General features: G+C 41.9%; 1 protein-coding gene across 1 annotated transcript; it reads left to right on the top strand.

The window, feature by feature from the left end:
- Positions 1-484: 484 nt before the first annotated feature.
- Positions 485-25,833, top strand: wdr95 (WD40 repeat domain 95). The gene is made up of 30 exons (XM_061217011.1): positions 485-620; positions 2,474-2,747; positions 10,954-11,007; positions 11,281-11,364; positions 11,934-11,999; positions 12,673-12,903; positions 13,111-13,196; positions 13,885-13,977; positions 14,554-14,599; positions 14,702-14,748; positions 15,436-15,553; positions 15,887-15,956; positions 16,400-16,643; positions 17,256-17,361; positions 18,447-18,598; positions 19,608-19,710; positions 19,945-20,051; positions 20,167-20,246; positions 20,423-20,477; positions 20,597-20,642; positions 21,565-21,624; positions 21,901-22,063; positions 22,581-22,679; positions 22,843-22,901; positions 23,322-23,460; positions 23,570-23,609; positions 23,715-23,803; positions 24,700-24,878; positions 24,971-25,080; positions 25,204-25,833. The coding sequence occupies exons 1-30, from the start codon at positions 553-555 to the stop codon at positions 25,388-25,390; spliced, it is 3,255 nt and encodes a 1,084-aa protein (XP_061072995.1). The 5' UTR covers positions 485-552; the 3' UTR covers positions 25,391-25,833.
- The last annotated feature ends 30 nt before the right edge of the window (positions 25,834-25,863 follow it).

The raw sequence follows: 25,863 nt of genomic DNA, 5'->3' as shown, positions 1-25,863 counted from the left end.
CAAAAAACTGGAGAATCAAGGGCTTGTTCAAAAACATTCACATTCCACACAATAAAACATCCAGTGTTCAACTCTAATACAAGACATATGAGTCCAATAGGGACAATGTGTACTGCCGTGAAGGCAGAGCCGCTGGGGGTTTTCAAGACCAGGCTTGATACGTTGTTAGATTCTATTTAGCTTTTAGGCAAACTAGGCAGTATGTACACTTAGGTGCAGTAAAAGGCAAGCATTGGCAAGGTGAATGGCCTGTTCTCGCCATTACCTTATGTTATTTATTTATTTATATAATATTTACCCTGACGGTTGGTTCAACGTTGAGCATTTTACTGTGCGCCCTTCCTCTCCACGCAGCGTGACGGAGTAGCAGGTAACACGAGACCTGGACATGCAGTGTTTGCGGAAAGTGTCTGTGAGGTGGGCTGGTCAGCCTGAGAGGCAGGCTGGCAACGCTCACTCAGCATGTGATAACAACACAGGGCAAACAGTGGCATTGCGCAGAGAGGGGATCCAGAGCTGGTCCTGGTGTGGAGGGCAGAACACCTTTCAGAGATGCCACTGGGGAACAAAGTTCGCCCCACCTCTGCTGGTGCCAAGCTTGAAACTCAAAATACCTCCAGGTACCTTTTTTTCTTCTTTCATGTCACTTTTCATGCAGTACCTAGAGTTATCAAGTCATTATGAGAAGGAACCAGAAATAGTTTTGCAGTTGGAAATATTCATTCTGAGGAAGGGTGTCAGCTTATTTTGGCATTGTCATTTGACATTTGATTTGTCTGAGCCCCTTCCTTGTGACTCATTCATTTTGGTTGGTTCATAAAACTTTTTCTGTCTGGCTGCTTTGTCTGTCTGGAGGTGAATTACTCTTTGAATATTATTTTTTGCAAGGAGGTACTTCACGCAAATGCCATAATTTGGTTACTATGGTTGCACTAGAGTTATTGTTTTGTTGTTGTTTTTAATTGTAGCTCTTTGGGAGGTTAGCTTGCTTTGCAGTGTTTTCACCTCGTCAGGACAGCAATCGCTGTTGTCCAGGGACTGTTTACCGTTGTCAGGGGTGTGTGGAGGTGGTGCCCTGTGGCGCCTTGCTGGAGAGGCTAATGAACAAAGCATGCCTGTATACAGTACGTTTCACTGGAAGGCTATTAAATGCCAGCCTTGTGGAACCAATTTAGGCCCACATTTAAAATTCTGAAGCGCCTACCCAGACCTCCATGCCATCTGAGTCCTTGGTAATCAATATTTAAATGGGCCCAGCATTCTGTAACCAGCCCTGAAGTGCCAGTCAAGTTCTGCAAACCCCCACTGTGGGTACATGCTCGCCAGCCACTCTCCTGTTCTCTGCTTTATTTATGCACTTTTTTTTTTATTTTTTAAATGAAAAACGCAGCCTCTTTTGGTCCCCCATCTACTGTCTGGTATATGTATGTGGCAGATTAGAGGCTGCATATTAAATTAGATGAATATGTATGAGAGCAGAAGAAGGGGGTGCAATCCCACGAGCCCCTTTAGCAATGTGAGCCCGGCTGTCAAGGGGACCCTCCCATAGTAATTAGCTGGGTGCATGGGAAATATAAGCTGGGATGCCTGGTCACTATGGAAGATCGTCTAACCAATTAGCCTAAAAACGTGCTGGGTCAAGGGCATATATTATTAAGGCTTGGATGGCAATGATTGATTCCTCATGGTTGTAACATTACAAAATGATGGTGACCTCTTAAAAGCGGAATAGAATATCGGCATGCTTTTACCCTTGTCTCCTGTTTATGCAATAGGACCTGTGAACCTGTGAAAGCATGGGGTGAAATATACTGTACCCAGGACATTATTGGGATTTTAATGCAATACTAAAATAAAATATATTATTTTTATCTCAATTCCAAGAAATACAAACAACGAATGTACAGGGTACTTTCCGTTGTTATTTACCTCTGCTAATTAAAACAATAAAAGTGTAATTAATTTGGGATAAAGGTGTGATTTATATTATTAAAAATATCCACTGTGATGAAGGCATGCAGGGCATAAGTCATGTTTATATGTGATAATTGTGTCACTGAATTTAAATCGAACAAGGTTTTATGTAGTAGATTCTTGGTGTGTATTGTTTTGAACCGACAATCTCAAATATATAAAGTAGTCTTATCTTATCTTTATCTTATTATAGTCAAAGAAACCAGCAAAAGGAATAGAAAAGTACAGATGATGAACAGCAAATATGAACACTAAGCAAGAACCAAATCTACACTGGTTTAGTCAGTCAAAAATTTTATTTTACTAAAAGTTTAAAACAGGTCAATTTCACCCAAACTAAACACAAGTGTTTAAAAAAAACAAAAAAAAAACAAAGTGCTTACACAAATGTCATGAGATCACACAGAAAAGTCCAAAATACCTAACATGTACAGCAGAAAAGCTAATGTTTGGATGTACGTACAGAGCTGCAACATGGTAATGCTTGATTGTCCCATAGCATCCTAGTACAGCTGGGATGTGCTACCAGGAATGCCGAACAGACCAGGGAGAAGACCCCAGAGACACGGGCTGTGAGAACGCCGCCCTCCCGTGGCCGGGTGGTGGAACTGCAAGAGGACCCGGAAGGCGCCGAGCCGCGGCCCGAATGGCTGGAGAGGGAGCTGCTGAAGCAGGGACATCGGCGGCACACCGTCGCGCTCGGAGTGGGCTTCGCCTTCAGCGAAGGACGCCTGCGGAGCGCCGAGCGTTCCCGCGGCCTCGGCAAGCTGAGGGTAACCGCTGCTCGCGTTCGGACGACGTGGGGCTCATTAGCGTTAACGGCTCTGCACACAGAATGACGAGAGTCAGGGTTAGGACACACACGAGGGATGTGCCCACACATTGGAGCGAAACTGGAACTAGGCCGCTCCATGGATACTGGTGGCTTACTTCCACGCCGATGTGTCAGTGCATTAGTCATGACATGGTTAATGTCAGAACTCCGTAAAATTTACTGGGAGTTTTCATGTCGTGAAATCCACTTCATACCAAACCTTCACGAGGTCCAGGGAGCTACATATACACAAACAAACACACAAACAAACAGCAACTGATAATACAGCAGTCCAACACCCTATTTAAAAAAGCAACATAAAGTTCCAATAGGTAATAGGTAGCTGATTTCTTTTAACTATGTTTGCACACACTATTTCAAAACAGATACACTGTTTCAACTGGATAGCAATTTGCTTAGCCATAAATATTGAAATGATTTCAAACCCCCAAAAAGTTTTCATAATAGTTATAGAAACAAAGTGCTGATTGAAGTTGATGCAAATTGTGTTTCTGATTGTGAATTGGTTATTGAAGAGTAAAATCACACCTGATTCAGCTGGAGACCTGCCGAGGTGTTGAGGGAAAACTTTCATCTTTGGAATCATTTTATTCAAGATGGACCCAGGGAGAAATAAAAAAGTGGGTGAAAGAGGAAGAGAAATGGCATAGAGGCTGGATGCCGGATGCTTGGGGGTATGAGCGGATGATGGGGGCGGCATGGCTCAGGCAGTAAGAGCAGTCGTCAGGGTTGCCGGTTCGATCCCCCGCCCGGGCTGTGTCGAAGTGTCCCTGAGCAAGACACCTAACCCTCGAATGCTCCTGACGAGCTGGTCGGTGCCTTGCATGGCAGCCAATCAGCGTTGGTGTGTGAGTGTGCGTATGAATTGGTGAATGAGAAGCATCAATTGTACAGCGCTTTGGATAAAGGCGCTATCTAAATGCCAACCATTTTTTTAAATGCCAACCATGATTACCAGGGATGGATCAGGCATGCACAGAGGTTCTTTCCCCAGCGTAGAGCAAGAGAGGACATATATTGTTGATGAGAACATGTGGCCAAATCAAGTACACCGCGTACATGAAAACCAGCATTACTGTACCTGTCAGTTCCAGTGTTTCTTTCAGTGTAATTTTCCATGTTTGCTGCAACATTTCTATGGTCACATACTGTGGTACATTACATGCAGTGACGATTCTATTGCAGAGGCCATTCTGCTTTGTAGTGGAAAGTGAAAAAAACAACAAAAAAAACATTGCTCCACTATGAATCAAAGAGTAAAGGAATACTTTAACCAATTACAAAAGGAAAAGTGAAACTAGAGAGCACAGAATTACTGCATACTATTTCATTGATTGATAAAAAAAAGTGCATCTACTGTCATGCCAGTATGTTAGTGGGTTTTTTTTTAGCTCATTGTGCTATGATTGACAATGTGTTCTTGTTGGAAGAAAACTAGTGCTGGTGTTTTGGTGAATTAATTTATTTTGAGACATGTTTTCAGAGTTCTTGTAGTTTTGGTGCATTTTGAACATTAAATGAACTGTTGTGCAAAGCCGCGTGTTGGTGCTGAGAGTTGTATTAAGAGTTTATTCACGTAGCAAGTTCACATAACATTTTTCTAAAATTAAGAGATTAGGCAGACTAAATAATTCATGATATGACCAAGTGATCAGAGATATGTTTTCCACATCGAACCAACTCTTCAGTAAAAGCTACATTGGTGTCTAATGAACAATCTTTATCACACTTGCTTATAGTGCAAAAAGAATTGGCTTATGCTGGTTATCAGATGCAGTGATATTTTTTGCTTGAAGCTCACAAGCTACTGCTTCTGGAGATCCCTTTTAAAAAAGCTGAAAGATAGTTTGTTCCAGATGGTTGCTTAGGAGCAATGGTTAGAAAGGCGGTTGTTTCTATTTGGTTTGTTGTCAGTCTTTCTTTATGATCTTCTTAGAGAATACATTCCTGAAAATGTCAACAATATACCTTATAGTTATAGCCGCTGCCTTTCTATTGTTTGGCAATTATTTGTCAGAAAGGAAGACAGCCCTCTAATTTTAAGTTTTCCTACAATGAGAACTTGACACTAATTATTAATGCCAGGTTGCATGAATTATATGTCATCAGACCAGATCTCATGCTGTGATCATTTTAAAATGGGAATCTGTGGTATTTCTTCCATTTAATTTCATGTCTGGATTAGAGAAGGTAGTGCATCTTTATTGATTACATTCTGAGTGTGTCACTATGGAGTAATCATGTATAATTACCCCCCTCCCGGGTTATTCATATAAGACCGTTCCTGAGTCCTGCATTTATATAAAATCTTTCTAAATGTACGATGAGCTGTGCTTTTCATCTGTGCGCTTCTTAAGATCTGTTCTCCTTAATTGCTCTCCTTGCTTTTTTTAAGCACTCAGAATGTATAAACTGGTAGAATGAGACTGACAGAAGGTAATGCATCTTACATTCTGAGTCTGTCACTGGGAAGTAATCATGTATAATTACCCCCCCCCCACAATAAATACTTTATGTATTTAGGAATATAGCAAATCCATCCGTTCATATACAGTATTATCAAACCAGCTTATTCCTGGTTATGGTTGCAGGGGGGCTGGAGCCTATCCCAGCATGCATTGGGCGAGAGGCAGGAATGCACACTGTACAGGGCGCCAATCTATCGCAGGGCACACACACCATTCACTCACACACTCAAAGCAATGGGCCTTCGGACTGCTGGAGGAAACCAGAGTACCTGGAGGAAATCCACGCAGACACAGGCTTTGCAAACATAAAGGTCCTAGCTGGGATTAAAATAGGGATTCTTCTTACTGTGAGGCAGTGCTATGTTTATGAATATGAACACACATACATACATTACAAAATGTACAGTTATCAAGGCCATTTGCATTAATTCACCTTTTGGGGATGAGATGCTGGCCCCTTGCCTGATCGGTTCAGTAAAACAATTTTCACAAGACTCCAGACTCATTATCCAGAACGGCATAATGGTATTATCTCTGAAATCTAATACATATGGGAAAAGATTGTGTGTCCTTAGCCCAAATGTCAAGTATCTTATTATTACCAAAAATGTGCTTTCAGACAGGGACACCAAGCCAAGCCGAGGGTGGGGGGGGGGTGGTATTAAAACCCCATTTTATGCACTTGACCTGACCAAGGATTTACGGTGCACTCGACTCATACGCCTATCAGACACTCCACATCAAAGTCCTGTCCAGCCTTTTCAAAGCCTCTTGGTGATTCTCCTGCAGCATCAGTGACATCGTGGGGCTGACTGAAATAATAATAAGGGGAATGAATAGAGGAGCGCACCAGGTCAACAAGCGCGCCAGTCTCATCGGCACAGAGGAAGATCAGGATCGTCTCCCGAATGTAGGGTGTAGCGTAACCGCGCGAGAGTTAGTGATAGATATGCGCTTTTAAAATTAGCTATGGGAATTGGGTCCTGGAAATGTGCAGGCGAGTTAGCTGAAGATTTTGAGAATATGGTAGAGGACTGGATCTGCCTGCAGACACAGACACAGTTAAGATGGGTCACAGGAAATTAATGTTTGAGGATTTTGGCAGGATTTGTTTTGCCATGGTAAAAAAATAAAAAAATAGTAAGCCCAGCATAAACCCGGGTTGTTTAAAAGGAATCAGGCATGCTATTTTTGTCTTTGGCATTTTCATTGAAAATATCCTATTTGTAAACAGGCTTTATTTATTGTAAACAAGCTTTATGCATCGTTTATTTTTTGGGGTGGCATTAGCTTGAGAGGTAAGAGCAGCCGTCTTACTGATGGAAGGTTGCCGGTTTGATACCCCGCCCTGGGTGTGTCGAAGTGTCCCTGTGCTAAGTGTCCCTGACCCCCATAGCTGATCCTGCCTTGCATGGCAGCCAGTCGCCGCAGGTGTGTGTGTGTGTGTGTGTGTGAGTATGTGTGTGATTGGGTGAGTGAGAGGCATTCATTATATAGCGCTTTGGATTGCAGTCCATTTACCATTTAGATAAAACATCTTATATTTGCTTTGGAATATGTTACTTCTCCTTCTGTATGTTTGTCAAGGAAACTACTTTCAGGTTTTCAGGGTGTTGTGTCATATTTCGTAATGCTGTCTTTGATAATTTCTGCCTTGATAATAATGTCAGTAACAGTCACAAAATACTGAACCACAGCTTGTTTCCTCCCAAAATTAGTCCCAAGGAAACCAAAGTCAGTGCTGAAATACGAAAAGACAGAAGAAAATATTCCAAAATGCCAGGGATGAAAATGTTGAACGTCAGACCCAGGTGCAGGACTTGCCAAGTACCAACTCAAAAAAAGAAAGAAAGAAAGACCTACTTTATCTTGTTGAAGCAGGGGCAGGACAATCTCCAAAATATCTGGAATCTGAATATTATGAGAGACGCCAGGGTGGGGTTTGCTCGGCCACCCCTATTGAGACAGACAGACAGACAGACAGACACACACACACACACATACACAGACACATGAACACACATACACACACACACTCAAAGCGCACACACACACATACACACACACACATGAACACACACACAAACACATGCACACACACATACACACACACATGAACACACACAAATACACACACACATGAACACAAATACACACACAAACGCATGCACACACACTCAAAGCGCACACACACACATACACACACATGAACACACACACATACACACACAAACACATGCACACACACATACACACACACATGAACACACACACACACACATACACAGACACATGAACACACATACACACACACTCAAAGCGCACACACACACATACATGAACACACACACATACACACACAAACACATGCACACACACATACATGAACACACACACATACACACACACATGAACACACATACACACACAAACACATGCACACACACACGCAAACGCGCACACACACACACATGCGGGGGGGGAACCCCGACTCGCCACAATAACAGCCATTGGGCCCTTAACCCTGCATTGCTCCAGGGGAGGATTGTCTCCTGCTTAGCCTAGTAAACTGTACGTCGCTCTGGATATTGCCAAATGCCATTAATGTAATGTAATATAATCAGATGTATATGAAGTATTGGGTGGCCTACGGATAAGTATTGTGTGGCCAATGGATGCTTGTGGCCCTTAACGTAGAACATGTTTATGGCCAGCAGCCAGCTCTGGTTCCTTTATCCATTACATTGGGAGGAGTGATAGATCTAATGGCACATTCTCTCAAAGGAGCACAGCTGTTTATTATTGTTGTTTATCAATGGCACATCAGACAGGAGCCATCTGGTGAAATAGCCGTGTAGCTGGGAAGCAATGTAAAATGTAAGAGATTTCATTCATTTTTAAGGTAGAGAAGTGCTGGTACAAAGAGAGGATTGGAGAGATCACACTGACCGCTTGTGTGTGTGTGTGTGTGTGTGTGTGTGTGTGTGTGTATGTGTGTCTGCGCACGTGTGTTTGTATGTGCATGAGTGTTTGTGTCTGTGTCTGGGTATACAGTATGCTGGCGTGCATGCATGTTTGAGTGAGAGTGTGTGTGTTTGTGCACCAGTGTATGTGTGTGTGTGTGCATGCGCACATGCGTGTGTGTGAGGCTAAGAGCCCTCTCAGTTGCTTCCGAATCTCAACTGTCCTCAGAATATGTATAATAATTGATGAAGACCATTCCTGAGTCCAGCACTTATTAAAAAATTATTTTAAATGAATGAGGTGCTGTGCCTTTCATCTGTGCTTCTTAAGATCTATTCTCCTAAATTGCTCTCCTTGCCTTTTTAAAGCGCTCAGAATTTATAAACTGGCTGGTAAGTTGAATTCTGCATGAGTTCTGCCAATTTGCAGTATTTTCTACTATTTGAAATCATGTGTGTCTACCATCATGGACAATGAAAAAACTGGGGAAGCTATGAATATACACTCAGTGAGCACTTTATTTGGTATTTAATAGACCTATTTTTTTGCAGAAGATTGGTCTTCTGCTGCTGTAGCCTATCCACTTAGAGGTTTTGACACGTTGTGTGTTCAGAGATGCTCTTCTGCATACCGCTGTTGTAATGTGTGGTTATTTTTGTTACTGTCTCCTTCCTGTCAGCTTTGACTAGTCTGGCCCTTTTTCTCTGACCTCTCTCATTAACAAGGCCTTTTTCCCACAGAACTGTTGCTCACTGGATTTTTTTGTCTTTCGAACCATTCTCTGCAAACTCTAGACACTTGTACATAAAAATCCCAGGAGATCAGCAGTTTCTGAGATACACAAACCACCCTGTCTGGTACCAATTATCATTCCACGGTCAAATTCACTTGGATCATATTTCTTCCCCATTCTGACATTTGGTCTACCAGCAACAGCTGAACCTCTTGACCATGTCTGCATGCTTGTATGTATTTAGTTGCTGCCATATGATTGGCTGATTAAATATTTGCATTAACAAACTGCTGTACAGGTCTATCTAATAATGTCCCCACTGAGTGTATAGTACTTATATGTAAATTAATTATCAGACTGTGAATATCACATGCAATTTGAATTTTCAATCTTGGATATGTTTGGATTAGTTGAGTAACTAATTTAGTTTGAATACATACAGTGGGCTCTGGAATTATTGGCACCCTTGATAAATATGCACAAAAAGTGCTGTAAACTAAATATATTATAATAATATAAGTCATAATATTGACATGAGATTTTTTCCCGACATGTGTAAAGTAGTGTGCTTTACATGACATTTTTCACATAAAAAATAATATTTCTCCAAAAATCAGGTTTCACAGTTATTGGTACCCCTGGTTTAATACTTTGTGCATTAAACCACCTGGCAAAGATGACAGCCATGAGTCATTCATTCATTCATTCATTATCCTAACCCGCTTATCCTGAACAGGGTCGCAGGGGGGCTGGAGCCTATCCCAGCATACATTGGGCGAAAGGCAGGAATACACCCTGGACAGGTCGCCAGTCCATCGCAGGGCACACACACCATTCATTCACTCACACACTCATACCCACGGGCAATTTAGACTCAGCCTAACCTGCATGTCTTTGGACTGTGGGAGGAAACCGCAGTACCCAGAGGAAACCCACGCGAACCCAGGACCTCCTTGCTGTGAGGCGGCAGTGCTAACCGCTGCACCATCCATGGCACCACAGCCATTAGTCTTTTCCTCTAATGTGTGATATGGTTAGAGAACACATGTGGAGGGATTTCTGACCACTCCTCCACGCAGAACCTTTCAGACTCTTCAGTTCAGACCACTGGTTTTTCATGGGGTTTAAGTCTGGAGACTGAGATTGCTATTGCAGAACATGGTTGGTTGGTATTTTTACTTCACCATTTCTGTGTGGATTTTGATGTATGCTTATGAGCATCGTGCTGCTGAACAATCTTAACTACGTCCAAGACTCAGCTTCCTAGCAGAGGCAAGCAGATTTTCTGCCAAGATTTCCTGGTACTTTGTTGAATTCATTGTGCCATTGAAATAGTGCCCCTGGACCACTGGCAGCAAAACCTATCCAAAGAATCAATTACTCACCGTCATATTTGACAGTAGATATGAGGTGCTTCTCCTTTTATACATTCCATTTTGCCACCAAATATGATGTTGGTGTGTATGGCCAAAACATTCGATTTTGGTCTCATCTGACAATAGCACTCTCTTCCAGTCATAATTCCAACAAGGTTTGGCAAACTCAAGATGCTTGGTTTTGTTTATTGCTCTCAGCAAGGGCTGTCTTTGTGCCACCCTTCCAAGTTTGCCAGTATGGTGGTGCCATTTCTTTTTCTTTTCTTTTTTGACTTGGTGACCCTAAGACACAACCAATCTCTGCAGTTGTGAAACTGTGATCCTTTGGTTACTTATGGACTCCCTCACCGTCTTCCTTACCATGAGTGGGGCTAATATGCACTTGCATCCTCATCCTGGCATATGGCAAACCAAATTTGCAGTTGTTTATTAAATGCAGCCTTTTTTCTCCATTTTTATTTAGGATGTCATTAATTCTCCAGCCCACTGTACAAGAGATAAGAAAAAAATATATCATTTAAATTCAAAATTATTGTCACTGTTATCATATTTTTATGTTCTTCATTCTGTTATGTAACTCTGCTGTCTTTATCTTTGTAATAGATTGACCAGAATGTATCTCTTCAAGACCTGGAAAGACTGAAACAAGCCTTTGAGGTGATTGATTAAGTTATATGGATCAGATCAGTTCATGTGTGTTTGGAAGAGTAGATAAATGACTATATTTTGTTATGTGTCACTTTTTTGTTTCCATCCTTGCAATAGATGTTGTGTTGTGATATGAGCCCACATATGGTGCATACGTATAGAAATGACCTAATAAAATCCTACATAATTAAAAAAATCTTTAAAATTGGATCCATCTAACAAGTGCTGTTCTCGTTTGGCAATTAACAAACTTGGCAACTTGTGTTTGTTTCTCTGTTCCAGGAATTTGAAAGTGGAGGCATGCAAGCATTGGACATGAAGAATTTCAGGCTGATTGTCAGGAAGTGCTTGCAATTACATGATATTGTACGTATTGGACAAGGCCGTAAAAAGCTCAATTAGACTAAAGGAGATTAAAAATAGTTTTTAAAGGATCAATTTCACATGCAGCTTGCTGAACAAGGCATAAGTCTCCCGGTGTAAGTCTAAAAACATGTAGTCTTTAGAAGGCTGCTGGTGTACATTTTCATAGAATGGTTTTGAGTTACATCAGGGTGTTCAAAAGGATCCGACGAAAGAAACAAAACACAAGGCATATGCCTCAGTAAACAAAAATATTTGGCACAGAATTTTCTTTTTATTGATGGGTATATATATGCCCTCTGTCTAGAAAGTTTTTCCTCTTATTTCTGTGATTGGCACACAGAGGAAGGTGTTGTTTTGTTTTCCCAGTGTTTTTCTCACTGTTTGTGCGATGTGTTCTGAGGGACGTACTCTTTTGTTGGCTGATCTCGGAGCTCAGTATCAATCTCAGTCAGTGAAAAGTGAACTTTGCAGACATGCTTGTATTTTCTGTTGTTTTAAAACGTGACCTTCTCAAACAGCTCTCTCTGCTGGCTATCGATTCACGCACGCTTGTTCTCTGAATGCCACAGAACGATGAGCAAATTCAGGAGTTATTCATGAAGATTGATTATTCGGGAAATGGCAAGATTGTCTGGGTGAGAACAATTTGTCATCTCAATTCATAAAGGTTTATTCCCTCAATGTTTGATTTAAATATCATGTTTCAATTTTTCATCTGTTTCTATTGCCAAATTTGGTTTGCTGGTTTAGGGGACATCGCATCTGATTATGCTACTGACTACTGTTAGTTATAGTTAATGACATTAGGTACTGTATATGTTTTGTTGCAAGCAAGCATTATAAAGGGGTATTTTTCAGAGACAGATTGCAAGACTAAATTAGACCTACAGCAATAACAATTTGAAATGTAATTAATTAACTGAAAAACCCTCGTAGAACATTATTGGCATGTTTCAATTTATTAACTGAATTACAATTAATTTTGTTTTATTGACTGAACTGCAAATGAAATTGGCTCCACGAACCCTGAGGTGATCAATTAAATTCAATTCTATTTATATAGCTCTTTCTGTTAAGCGTATTCCTAAAGGCTGTCTCGAATACGCTTAACAGAGCAAACAGAAACACCAGGCCTGAACCAGCAAATAGCAAGTACATGGAGTGAAAGACTCCCCAGGGGGGTGGAAAAAACCCTCAAACTGTGGCGAGAAAAAGCTTCCCAAGGGGTAGAGCTCTCGGGAAGCTACAGAGGGGGGGGCACGTCCTCTGCTGCAGACATCAGGTGACACCGTGTGCCCCTGTCTGCAGGACGAGTTTTGCACATACGTGCAGCTGGAGTACATGGAGAAAGACGAGGCGGTCTCGCGCGGCAAACGGGCGGCGCTGGTGCTGCCCGCCTGCGTCAGGCCCATCTGTCACGGCGAGCCCGTCCTGGGCATCCGCGCCACGGCCGATGACATCATCGTGACCGTCCGCGAGGAGGGGGAGGTCTACTACTGGAACTCCGAGCTGCAGCTGAAAAAGGAGAAGGCCGTGTTCGTATGTCTCTGAGCCGTTGCATTTGCAGAGATAACCCGTGTCTCTGTACAGCTTTTGCTATGCATAGAGTATGTCATTGTTGGGGTTGTTGCTTTCTATTGTCATTTCAAGGATATGCATAGCCTAGATCTAGATTAATATCATTTCTGGTATTAGTGGTTTATAAAAGATGCTTTTAAGGTATTTTATCTTGTATTTTTCTGGTAGCAACAACGGCCTGTGAATAGAAAGCCAAAGTGGGCAACAGATTTTGCCATCATGCCACAATACAACAAGCTGATCATCGCCACAGGGTAATATGTCCATTCCAATACTCCAATGAAATAATACTTCAGTACTCCATTCCAATAATACTCAAGTACTTCATTCTAATACTCCAATCAAATAATACTAGATTCCTCCATTTCCATAATAATCGAGTACCCCATTCCAGTAATACTCCACTAATAATAATAGTAACTGTATCAACCTTAGCAGCAGATCAGGGACAGATTCTTACCAGTCCAGTAAAGATATTGTATCGTGCATGCCAAACGTTAAATGTTTTTCTGGTACCACTCTTTCCAATGCAATCTTTGCGAGGTAGCGTTCAACTGAATTTCCTTACAAGCAATACAGATGTTTGCATTGGAATGTGATGTACATGCACTGGAATCTTAAGGTTGAGTTCCACTATCATAGCAGTGTGCCACTGGCATACATTTATCTTGTTATAAGTATAATTGACAAGCAGGGAGAGGCAGTGGGTAGTATTTATTGATTGTCAGAGGTGAAAACCATTTGTTTTTAAACCTGTTAAGCCCATGCTACAGCCCACTCTGCCATTCTCCTCCTCACATGAGGAATTTTAGTCGACACAACCTGGTAACAGAGCTAATCCCAGCCACATACTTTCAAAAACAAAGGACACCCCTTGAAGAAACGAAACCTCACCAAAGTTTTTGCAACTGACAACGTAATTGTTGCTTGTGTACCGTTTAGTGATCGTGAGATCCAGTTCTACGAGCTGTTGTCTTTGGAGCCCTACTGTCAGCTGAGTGGTCTGGAGACAGTGCCTCTAAAATTAGACTACAGGTGAGCGTCAACCACACATTGGAGACCAGTTGGCCTGACAACGCTGACTCACCCCCAGCACCCTCCATTGAAATAGCCATAATATATTAATAGTGCATGATGGCCTTGCTTTTACGATTTTGCCCATATCATTTTTACTTCCTTTTTAATTTACATATTTTGAGCAATACTGAATATATCAGTGAAACAGGAAATACACCAATGAAACGGGAAATGTCACCTGATATGATTATTAAGTAAAAATGAAATAAATCACAAGAAGTAAATGCGGTCTTAGCATTTTATGAATTAACTGATTTGCACTGCATCTAAGCTTTGTTTTTAGTCAAACGCACACATGAAATCTTAATAATATAGACAGTTTATCCCTGGACATGATAACGAGATGATAGCTATGGGGTCATCCTTGTTTAGTTGCAGAGGGCGGTCTTGATAATACTGCGGTTGAAATCCATGCAGTGTACTAGCTATCCAAAATATTTATTATGAACTTACACGTCTGCAAGCTTTAGAAGGGTAGCCCTTGAAAAGGACAGCCCAGGTATGAATAACTGTACAATTATGTCCCCTCTCCAGCTCTACAGGCCCAGATGAGTGCATGATTCTTTATGGAGATGCTCAGGTGAACCTCTCTCCCGGCTGATTGCCTCTGATTAGTTTAATTGTCAGCAGCAGTTGATTAAATGCTGCTCCCTTGATTAATTGTCTACTTTTTCTATTTCAGGGCTGCGTGACCATCATATTAATTACATTGGTTGGGGAGATGCTGAGGTACAACTAAAATCTTCCTTGATTTCCTCCATGAAAAATAATCAAATGTTTCTCATTCCGAAATTAGCTCTTTTTGTTGGAAAAAAAAAAAGGTTTTTTTTATGTTCATGGAGTTCCTTCTTCAGAAATTGAAATTATTTAACACAAACTGTGTTGAATGTCAAAATATCAGATCGGGTGGAAGGCATATAATTGGCTTAGCCAGACATTATAATGAGCATAGCAGGGCTCAGAATTGCAGTATTACTTTATTATTCAAATTCCAATACAGGGCTGAGAAAAAATCCTCAACTGTTATACAATAATCCTTTTTATGTGGTTATATATACTGATTATACAGATATATACACAGATATTGGTGCTTACTATTCAAACTAGTTAAACAAGGAAACTTATCAAAGGCAAAGAAAGCAAATCAAACTCACTTTAGGATTTGGGATATTCAGCATTACGACAGGTTAACTGAATTTCAGTTTGTTTGTGCAGTCACAAAGATGCTTTACAGGTGATAAACAAGACTGGGCTTGAGCCCCCCCAAAAAACCTGTATGTGAGGTAATAATTCTCAAACAGTGGCAGCAAACCCCCGGGACGAAATCTTGGAAGGAAACCAGCTGAGAGGGGAAGCAATTCTACCGATTTAAATGCAAACGCATGGTTTCCCTCCATCCCCTTGCTTCCTTCTCAGATTGTGGAAGAAGTTGCCCGTGGTAGAAACTATGCCCAGCATAGGGATGGACAGTGCGGTCCTCTCTCCGAACGTGACGTGTATTCGATGGAAAGTTCATGGAGACTGGGTGACTCAGGTGTTGTTTTCCCTTCATTGATGTTGGCGTGATGGGGCAGGTTCCCAAATAGTACAAAAATCAGGTGTGCATCTAGCCTTTGCAATCACAGACCAGGAGTGGGCGTGATTGTGGTCGCAAAGGGCACCTATGGTTTAATAAAAAAATCTGCAGCCAATTGCAGGACAGGAGCATATGCTTCAACACACTGTATGTTGGTGTCTATCTGTGCATATTCTAGTAACGTATGATGTAATACATATGATGTATTTTTTCCTTTTTGTTTTGCTGTAAAAGCATTATAAAATATGTCTTTACTTATGAAATTCCAATCGTCAAATCTTTTTCTATCAGGTGAAATATTCTGAGAGCATGCGGGCCGTTGTCTCCAGCTCAAACCATGAGGCCTCTGCTCTCGTCATAGGTAAAGCTGTCCGATTACTGTCATCTCTGCCGGCAGGAGGCCTTGTGTGGGTTCAGTAAAATGGGCTGAAACCTATTCTGTCACAAAGCTTAAGAAGGAACATGGTTAAAAACTTGCGCGTTTCCCCTCAGCCCACAATCTTTCATCCTCCCTCAGAGTTCAGAACATTGATTCAGAGGGGGGGCTTAGAATTCTAAGCATTTGTAATGTGAGTGGAGGTAAACAAGAACCTCCAATATAATAAGAATGTCATTCAATCATAGTATATTAGAGAGAGAGAAAACAAGCTGGTGAGTCACCAGGCAGATGCTATTTTTAGGCATTGTGGATGTGTGTGTGTGTCTTTTGTGTGTCTGTGTGTGTGTGTGTGTATATTCTATCCCTATTCATTTTTGAATGAAATTATCACTGATGGAAAAATGATTGCGACTGATATTTCCCAGGCTGCATTCGCCCAACGATGAACGTGGAGCAGACCCTGCGGGAGATCCGGGAGCTCTGTCGAGAGGGGAAGAGCCGGAGAGTGCAGGCTGGAGTTGGAAGTGCCCAGCAGAGGGCAGCAGGTGACCAGACCGTCTTCTCCATCTACAAGGGGGCGAAGACCTTCGACCTCTGCAAGACGCTCAACCTCCTGGTCACCGGGGGCATGGACAGACTCATCCGCATGTGGAACCCCTATGTCCCAGGGTGAGGAGGAGGTGGCCTCCTCTACATTCTCTGCCAGTTCTCTGCATGGTCGTGATTATCTCATGTTGTTTTTCAAAAACAATTTAGTATTTTCTTTTCTTGCTACCTAGATATCCTTGTGTGCCATGTGCACATTTCATAACGCCACAGCATTAGAGCTTCAGTTGGAATTCAATTCCAGAATCCCTTCTGTCACTACTATCCTAGTTTCCACACTACTAACTTATGTTCTCTGTAAGAAGCTACTGCAGATCAAAATACTTGGATCAAAGTAACACACTTATTTTAAGAAAATAAAAAGAGTTGGAATTAGGGCTGGATAGAGCATTCACTGCAGACCTGGGTCATATTTTCTTTGGATTCAAACACTTCCATGTTCAATTGATCTTGTCTGATGCAACTGAGCTAGCCAAGAGAACCAGAAGATGGGGGTTGCATTTTTGAGAGTGTTTCATAGGTTCCAATACACGAGACAAGCTCAGTAGAGCGTAGAAAAGTATTTGAATCCAAAACAATTATGTATTTGACAATTCACTGATTTGCCTTGCTGAGAATTCCATCTAATGTTAATTATGCTTCTTTCTTATTGGTGTATTTTTTGATCCGTAACAGGAAACCAACTGGCTTCCTGATTGGCCACTGTGCACCAATCTTTTACGTCTGCATCTCTTCAGACGATGGCCGCATCTTCTCAATGTCCATGGACAGCATCATCAAGGTGGGACACAAATAGCCTCGAGGGCACGTGTCATGTCATATGTATCTGTGGTCCCATATCAGGGCTGCACAATCTTATTCAGAAAGGGGTGCAGGTGTTTGTTTTAGCCCAGCGGCAACATATGAGATTCTACTTTGTTAATTAGTAGAATCAGGTGTCATGGTTCTGGAAATTATCTATAATTGGAAACTATTGGTTATGCACTGCAAAAGAGCTGAGCATAATTTTAAAATGTAACATTTGCCGGGACCCTGGGAGAATCTTGCTCATTTTGCCAGCCAAAGAGGGCACCCTGGACCCTTGCCTGCTGGAAAAGCTTTTGGTAGAAAAGTCTATTTTACTGGATAAAAGACAAGCCACCTACCATCATCCAATGGTACAGATACATATTTAGAATACTACTGAGGGAAAGACTGAGCCTTGCAAACCAATTTACCCATGTCTGGCAACCTGGCCAGTGCAGAATCATCTTCCAGTGCAGATCCAACTTTTCAGAATGCATCTTCATCCCCCTCCTATTCTTCCAGCATACATGTACAGTAGCACCTAACAATAATGCCTAATAATCATCTATACTGATCTGTAATTATCTAATCAAAGGCTTTTGGCAAAAGATCTTCCTTTCTGATAATTGCGGCTAGCTCATGCTGATTGACTTTAGGCTGGAAGGGGCAGGTTTCTGGTAGGGAGTAGCAGGGCTTGGGTGTATTTAGGGTAGCAGCATGCTAAATGGGTTGGTGAGGAGTGTAGGCGTAGGCAGGGAGGCCAGGATTTCAGCAGCCTGGCTGGGGCACCTCAGGGTTGGGAACAGGAGCTGGGAAGAGTAGCTGGTGAGAACTGGCACAAGGACAGACTCCAATCCATTGACTCCATTGTTGGTCCAAAGAAAAGGCAGTCACAGCAATACGTTGCTATTTCACAGTCTCTAATGGCAGTAATGGTCCCCAGTTGTGCTTTTAAAGTTTGTTGTATTTCCGGTGTGTAAGAATGTGCATGATCGCACACTGCACATTCATTAGCGACTTTAGAATGGTTTAGGCCACCGTGGCCTTCTGTCCTACAGTCATAAGTTACTCTGGTTTCAGATCTGGGACATTCAGGATCAGTGCTGCTTGTTCACGGCACATCCCAAAGCCAGCCTGATCCGCGGGGAGCTGTCTGCTTGCCTCTACTCCCCGTCCGTCAAAGCGCTTTACGTTGCTGCCGACTCAATGGCTCTTCTCCCTCTCAGGACGCGGTGAGTGTCCAATCAGTTGCCATATTTTCCCAACAGGGTCAACGGGGTTGGAGAATGGAGACAATTCCATTTTCAGCCCAGTCCATTCTCAAAATCATTTTTAATTCAGACACTTAAAAGACCAACAGACCCGAATCCTCTCACAGCCCGCTTTGACATGCTGTTTGAGGAGGCCGCCTCATACAAGCACAATCTAACTGCATTGCCCTTTTCACTCTCATCGCAGGGATAATTATTTTATTTCACTGGAAGTGTGCCTCCCCTCCAACCTTTTAACATTGGGTGAGAGCAATTTCAACATTTAGAAAAGATCAGAGTTGCTCTGTGTGGGAAGTTGTCTCTAGAAATTGATGCTTCATAGTGTGGGAACCATTTATCAATTACCCGGTGAAGCAATTGTGAACCAGAGAGGCTCATTGTGATGAACACTTTTAATAGCGAATATTTCTGCGTGCATTGTTGCGTAGTTCTCTATGCTGGCATAGGCACTGCAATTTCTGTCCTTTTGTCCTAGCTGTTGTTTTGTTTGTCTGTTAGCTTTTGTGTTTTATTTTCTTCTTGAATCCTGCATATAATGTGTTAAATAAGTCTTTTCTTTTCTTTTTAGAAAGAAACAATAGATACATGGGGAAACAATCAATTGAAATTCAGTTCATGAACTCTAAAATCATCAAATAACTTTTTTAATTCATTAACTTACATTTAATTTGTTTTGTGAATTGACTGAATATAAAGTGGCATGGCAGCTGAAATGAGACCGCAAGTCTGAGCCATCTGTGCCAACCTGACTGCGTTTTTTTGTGTAATTACCATTCACTGTGTCCATAATTAGTTTAAGGAGCTTAATGCTGTGCTACTCTTTGCCCCTCTTAACTCTATCATTGTTCTTCCTGTTATGTATTTCAATGTATTCGTTTGTATCTTCGTTCCTTTGTCCTGTCCTCCTTTGGCACCGTGTTACATTTCTTTCACACTCATGACTTTTTTTTCTGCTTGTTGCCACTTGCAGAGTGCATGCCCAGAGTCACTTGATCATGTCTCACAAGGAGCCAGTGTTGTGCAGTGGGTACAGTGAAGCATTCCGCCAGGTGGTCAGCTGTTCTGACGGATCCGTGAGTGAGAGCCACATCCTAACACATCCCGTGGAGATCGCAGATTAACATTTCACTCGTACATGGAAGACCTGTGAGAACTAGATTTTTTTTTTGATCCAACTTGAATTTATTTTTAAAAGTTGGCCTCCAAAATAATTGGAAAAACATCAGCTCTACAACCACAAATTATTCTGAACATTATTACATATTATGTGTTTAACAGTAACATGTAACATGTTTAATTTGTTCCAGGTAGTGAAAGTTTGGGATTTTGACACAGGAAAACAAGTCTTTGAGTTCGGAGGTGCTCATGGAGTCTCTGCTATCACCTGCTTGACCTTTGACCCCAAAGGAAGGAGGTTCAGCAGATTGTTTTGAATTATCACAAATATAATATTTGAAAATAAGTAATAATGTACAGTTACTTACTCTGATGGTTCATATGATCATATTATGCTCTGTTTACTCAAACAGACTCATAACTGGTGGCAGAGATGGCTGTCTTAAAGTCTGGAATTTCAATAATGGCCAGTGCCTAAAAATATTCAGAAAAGGTAAGGGATTTCTATTTCATATTTCAGAATATTGGCCAAATGAGTCAGCCAAAGGTGTTGACCCTCCCTGAGGGTATGACGTAGACACATAAGATAAAATATTTCAGCATCATTTAAATAATATTTTCCTCGGGAGTTTCAGAGGGCGTATATTTCTCTCTGCTTGTTATTCCTAGACCACGATAGTGCGGAGGTCTGTGACTGCACTTATTTGAATGTGAACAGAAACACGTGAGTTACAGCTCATAACAATATGTTAAATCTTCCTTACGTCCTATCTTTCTCAGAACATATTTCCTTCAAGTCATTATTATGTTACACATGGCAGTATATGTGTTTTGTTTTGGTAGGTATATAATCTCAGTGGGCTGGAACAGAAGGATTGACATTTACTTTGTAAGTTTATTGTAAAATAAATCTGCAGACAAGTGTGTTCTATGAATTTGATGTGCTCTATATCATTTACTGTACTGTACTGTACTGTACTGTGCACACTCACACATACACACACACATACACACACACACACACACACACACACACACACCTTGTTTTCCTCCCATTTCTTTCATTCAGACCTTTTTCAATGAAACTGCCTTGGTCTTGTGGCCTTCCCATATTCAATGAAAGTATATCTTGAAGTGAAGAATTAATGAAAACAACAATATTACAAAAAAAAAAAAAATTGAACTGTCCTTGATAAGCTTTCCTGCAAACTGCCCTTGGCTGTCCTTGGCTGTTTCCGTGGTTACTAGATCCCTTGCCTGCGGGCGCTCATTTGTAGACCATCTCACTCAGAACTTTTGAATTATGAGAAAGTCAAAGTTGTTTTTATGAAATTTATTTTCAGATTGACTATTACATTCAGAAACCTTTTAACATTTTTCTATCAGCTCTTGTTTAGACTTTGAAATGCACTGAGTAGGATTCTGCTTATGTCATTGTTTATGAGGCTTTCCATTAAAGGCAATTTGTCACACTTTCCCGGAGGAGTAGGTGTCCCTCCATTTTGGATTTTGTACGCTTGTCTCATCACCCCCCTTGCGAATAAAAAGGATTAGAGGGCCAGTGTGAGTCAGTGCCTTAGCACTACCATGAAAAGTCAACGCTGTCTCACAGTGCTGAATAAAGCATTTCAAACATGATGCTCATGGTAATCTTTTGTAAAGTCCCATTATAGAAAAGCTATTGTGGCTCAAGGCAGAGCTTTTCGTGGAAAAAAACTTTCCTCTCAAGTCACAAAGGTTAAATTAACAAAAGGAAGTAAGTCACCATGTCTTGTTATAACTCTATTATTTGCATGTCATTTCTCTGGAAGGATTCGGCGGAAGACCCTCACCATGTCCAGGGCCCACAGCCCCCTTGGCAGGATGACCTGGTGAGAGATTCTATACCTGCCAAATGACTCGCACTGAGCTTCCTGGAGGGCTGTTCTGAAGCCCCTCTGTCACAACGTGCATTTCCTTTCACAGAATTTCACCATTTTTTTCCCCCCAGGTAGAAAGTCCAGGTTCAGAAAGTAAAAGTAAATTATTCAGTAGAAGAAATTATTGAAGCCAGCTGGCCGGCTGAGTTTATGGGCGGAAGAAACGCACGGCAGGACTCCTGATCCTGTTTTTTTAAATACATTTTTTATAATTTGCTGTGTCTGTAGAAGTGCGGCCACAAGGAAGACATCTTGTGTGTGGCCCAGTGCCCACCCTCTCTCCTGGCCAGCGGCAGCTACGACGGTGAAATCATAGTGTGGAACCTGGTCTCAGGACACGTGCAGTGTCGTTTCACCACCCCCGTCCTCGACGACTGTGACCCCTCGGAGGGTAATGCTCCAGAAAACCATCACGATGCCTTTATAGCAAAACAAAAAAAAAGCCAATGACACTACATTTTGTGGATTAAATGTTTGCCGTAACTTTTTTCTCGTGGACAGATGAAGGACAGATAGACAGAATAGACGAAAGAATAGAAGAATACAGAATTCTTAACTTGTTCTTCCTGGTTGTGAAAACGGAATGCATTCATTAATTCCCCAAAGAAAAGTGGGTTTTCATATTAGCATATATACGCTACTTACCTTTCCCCACCATAAATTACAGTATGTAGCAAAAAGGATGTAATCTTCATCCACATTTTTTCTTGTTTTATATCAAATAAATTGTAAATCCAGTTATTCAGGTAGATTCACTTTCTATCACACTGAAAAACTATTCAATAATTTATGTCAAATGTAATTTTTGTTAAATAAATTATTTATAAATGACTTCACCCCTTGTATTCACTGATGACTGCCGTGGAATCGGGCTTGGCGTTCGGTGAGCCTCTTCTGTGTTCTGCTAGATGTTGACAGAAGCGCGTTGAGCCTTGACTTCCTAAAGACTCGCGCCGTGGGTGTGCGCTTCATCTCAGCCGCCTGGCTCGTGTCCTCCGGCGCCCAAGGTCAGTTTCAGCACCGACCAGCCTTCACATCTGCTTCTCAATCTCGCAGCAGAGAAAAAACACATTCACTCAGAGCATTAATGATGATAACCTAACATACCACATTCGCCTAATGTTTTGGGCCCGACATGAAACAACCTTGTTCTTCTGTCCCACATCAAAGGCTATGTACATTTCTGGAATGTGCTAAACGGAGGAAAAGTCCTGGCTAGCTTTCAAGCGGTATGTACTCAACTACTGGGAATATATCCTTGCCCATTTAAAACAGGGGTTCTAAAACTGAGTTATGTGAAGGAGTTCTAATATATATTTTTGACTTTAATGAAAAATGGTGTGATCGCATTGCCTTGCCAAAACTATGAGCTATGTAATTTTGCACCTTTTCAGATTGTTGTAAATATTTGTATAGATCCAAAGTACTGTACATATAATTTACATACGTGTGGGTTAAATAGTCCCTGCAGTGGGTGTTGTTCAGAGGTGTTACAACCATTAAACTGAGCTTAGGGTCCTCAGCTATTTTGGCGGTATGGGAAGTTTGAGTTATTTGCACTTTCTGGAAAGTTTGTTGATGGTTTGCTGACATTTCAGGATAAAGAAAATGCCATATCGTATGATGTAATATGGTAATTTCTGTTTTAGTCTAGACTAAAATATAAGATCACCAAGCTGACTGTTACTCAGGATGAAAGCAATCTCTACGCATCCGATCAAGCTGGTTTCATCTATGTTTATGACATCACTTCATATGCGCTTGGCCCTGAGAAAGAAGCACCAAAATGTATGAATTCCTCTCGTTCCCATACATAACACGCCATTCTAATTTGTTTTTGGTAATATGGCTACGAGGCAATTTAGTCTGAAGTAAATCTGTCTCATTGTTTGTTTAGTGACAAACTACTGGCGAGCACACATCAGTAGCGTCACTAGGTAAGCACAGTACCAAAATCCTGCACATCAACTCACTAGATTCAAATTCAGTGAGGATGTATTTCGATTCGGCTGTTCCCCACTGCCGTGTTTGTTTGTCAAAAGTCTGCAGATTGTGGAGGACGGCCTCGTGCTGCTGACCACGTCCACTGACTGCACGGTGCGGCTCTGGAGCACGGACGGAGAGTTCATAGGTAAATGGCAAACGGATGGCATTTATATAGCGCCTTTACCCATTCATACACACACTCACACACCGACGGCGATTGGCTGCCATGCAAGGCCCCAACCAGCTCGTCAGGAGCATTTGGGGGTTAGGTGTCTTCCTCAGGGACACTTCGACACAGCCCGGGCGGGGTATCGAACCGGCAACCCTCCAACTGCCAGACGACTGCTTTTACTGCCTGAGCCATGTCGCCCATCACGGTCATTATGTACTCATATTCATGGCCTAGGTAGAAAAGGACACTCGTTCTCCTAACAAACTGACCAAACAGATTTTCACGTTACGTCATCGCACGTGGTCTGTCTCTGTGTGCTTCTGCTCAATGGGACCTGCTGGGCTATTGCGTTCTCAGAATAAACTCTAAATTGGACATGTACAGTAACACTACAAGACACTACATATACTGATCTGCTGCAACTACAATATACCATAGGTTATAATGAGAGGGTCACGAGCAGAGCGTAGCAGGTAATGATATGGCATAATGGGCCATAGGGTCATCCTGAGGATAGAGATGTCTGCCTCAAGCGATTCCTGTCATCAGTTAGCCACCTTCTGCCAGCCGTTGCCAGCGGTACAGTAAGTATACTCCTCTGAGACAATGCCTGCCTGTGTTCAGCTAGTCGACTGCAAGAGACGGTGGCTGCAAGAACACACCTCAAGCAAAACTTGCGCCTGCCTGTGTGTTCCCGAGTTATCATTCAGGTCACTGTGATGAATTAGCGGGCCTGGGAATTATGTGGAATTTTCCCAAAAAAAAAAAAAAGGATGAAATTAGTTTTGAAACAAAGGTGGTCGTGTTAGTTGATGGAATTTCAGGTTAACAGACCACGTGCCTTGTCCTTGCGCTTTCTCTTAACACAGGGACATTTGGACAAGAGGAGAGCTGGAGCATCCACACACCTTCCTCCTGGAAGCATCCCACAATTCCCCATGAGATTCTGATCGACCCCCTGAGCATGCCAGCACACAGCCTTCTCGACAGGCACGACAGTATCTCTGACATTAACCGCTCGGACCAAACAAAGGCCAGAGATGCTCAGGTTAGTATTTTCTCTGAGCTTTGCCCTACCTGTCACTGAAGACCTTCAAAAACTGAAATTAACATCTCCATCTATTAAAAATTCAATTGCAGCCTGGCTCAAGAAGTAAGCCAAAATCCCCTACAGTGCAAATTAGTGACAGTGATGGTGAAATCCTGGAGGAGATCAGAAATCTATGCTACCCTTCAATGCAGGGGAAGCGGTGAGTTTGGAGTCATCATATTGGCACAAAATTCAAGTCTGTGACCTTAAGTCTGTATCCTTTTTTATGGCACCTAGTAGTACAGATTGGTCACTCCATTTTCTTTTTTTTTTTACATTCCAGACTCCATCATGAAATATTCAAGAACACCAACAAGCCTCCGAACCATGGTGGCCCCAAGGCCTACCACACGCTGCAGTGCTTTGACATTGACGATACATCAAACATGTGCAAGAAGCCCGATCTCTCCCTGGCCGTAATGGATGCTTTCTCCTCCAGCCTATCAGTGAAGGGGCCTGCTGGATCATGACAGCACAATGCTGTCAACATCCGGGAAATCTCTGTAGTTGTTGGTAGGCTGAACCATAGCCTTCTTGCATCTGCCCAGGACAGGATTGTCGAGTAAGAGCATTTGGTGGAAAAATGCAAAAAAAGAATATTTGAACAATATTGCTTCTGGGCAACATGAAAGTTCTTTGGCTGCAAAACCTACAGTCCAAACTAACCAACAACATAAAGGCCCTATTCTGATGCCGGTACAAAGAGAAGACTGACTTCTTTTCTTTTTTTTTTTCTTCAAGCTTTAGTGAATTAAGCTCAGCCAAAGCATTTCACAAAGTAAGGATTCAATGAATAAAAAAATTACAAAAAACTATTAGCAGTAATACATTACCACACAAGAGTACAGAATGAGAGTAAATTGGGAAAACAGGGAAATAAACATTCTGTGTTCAAGACACTCAAAAACTTTGAATCGGTACACACATTTGTCCATACACGTGC

This window comes from Conger conger, chromosome 13, assembly GCF_963514075.1.
Source record: "Conger conger chromosome 13, fConCon1.1, whole genome shotgun sequence".
In the NCBI taxonomy this organism is placed as follows: domain Eukaryota; kingdom Metazoa; phylum Chordata; class Actinopteri; order Anguilliformes; family Congridae; genus Conger; species Conger conger.
The sequence above is the reverse complement of the archived record's forward strand: the minus strand, read 5'-3'. Positions and strand labels throughout refer to the sequence as shown.

What these genes read in the sequence shown, in the direction of transcription:
- wdr95 (XM_061217011.1), top strand. Translation starts at nt 553, where the DNA reads ATGCCACTGGGGAACAAAGTTCGCCCCACCTCTGCTGGTGCCAAGCTT. An exon ending in TGAGAAAGAAGCACCAAAAT is followed by an intron (nt 23,461 to 23,569) that starts GTATGAATTCCT and finishes TTGTTTGTTTAG; the next exon opens with TGACAAACTACTGGCGAGCA. An exon ending in CACGGACGGAGAGTTCATAG is followed by an intron (nt 23,804 to 24,699) that starts GTAAATGGCAAA and finishes CTCTTAACACAG; the next exon opens with GGACATTTGGACAAGAGGAG.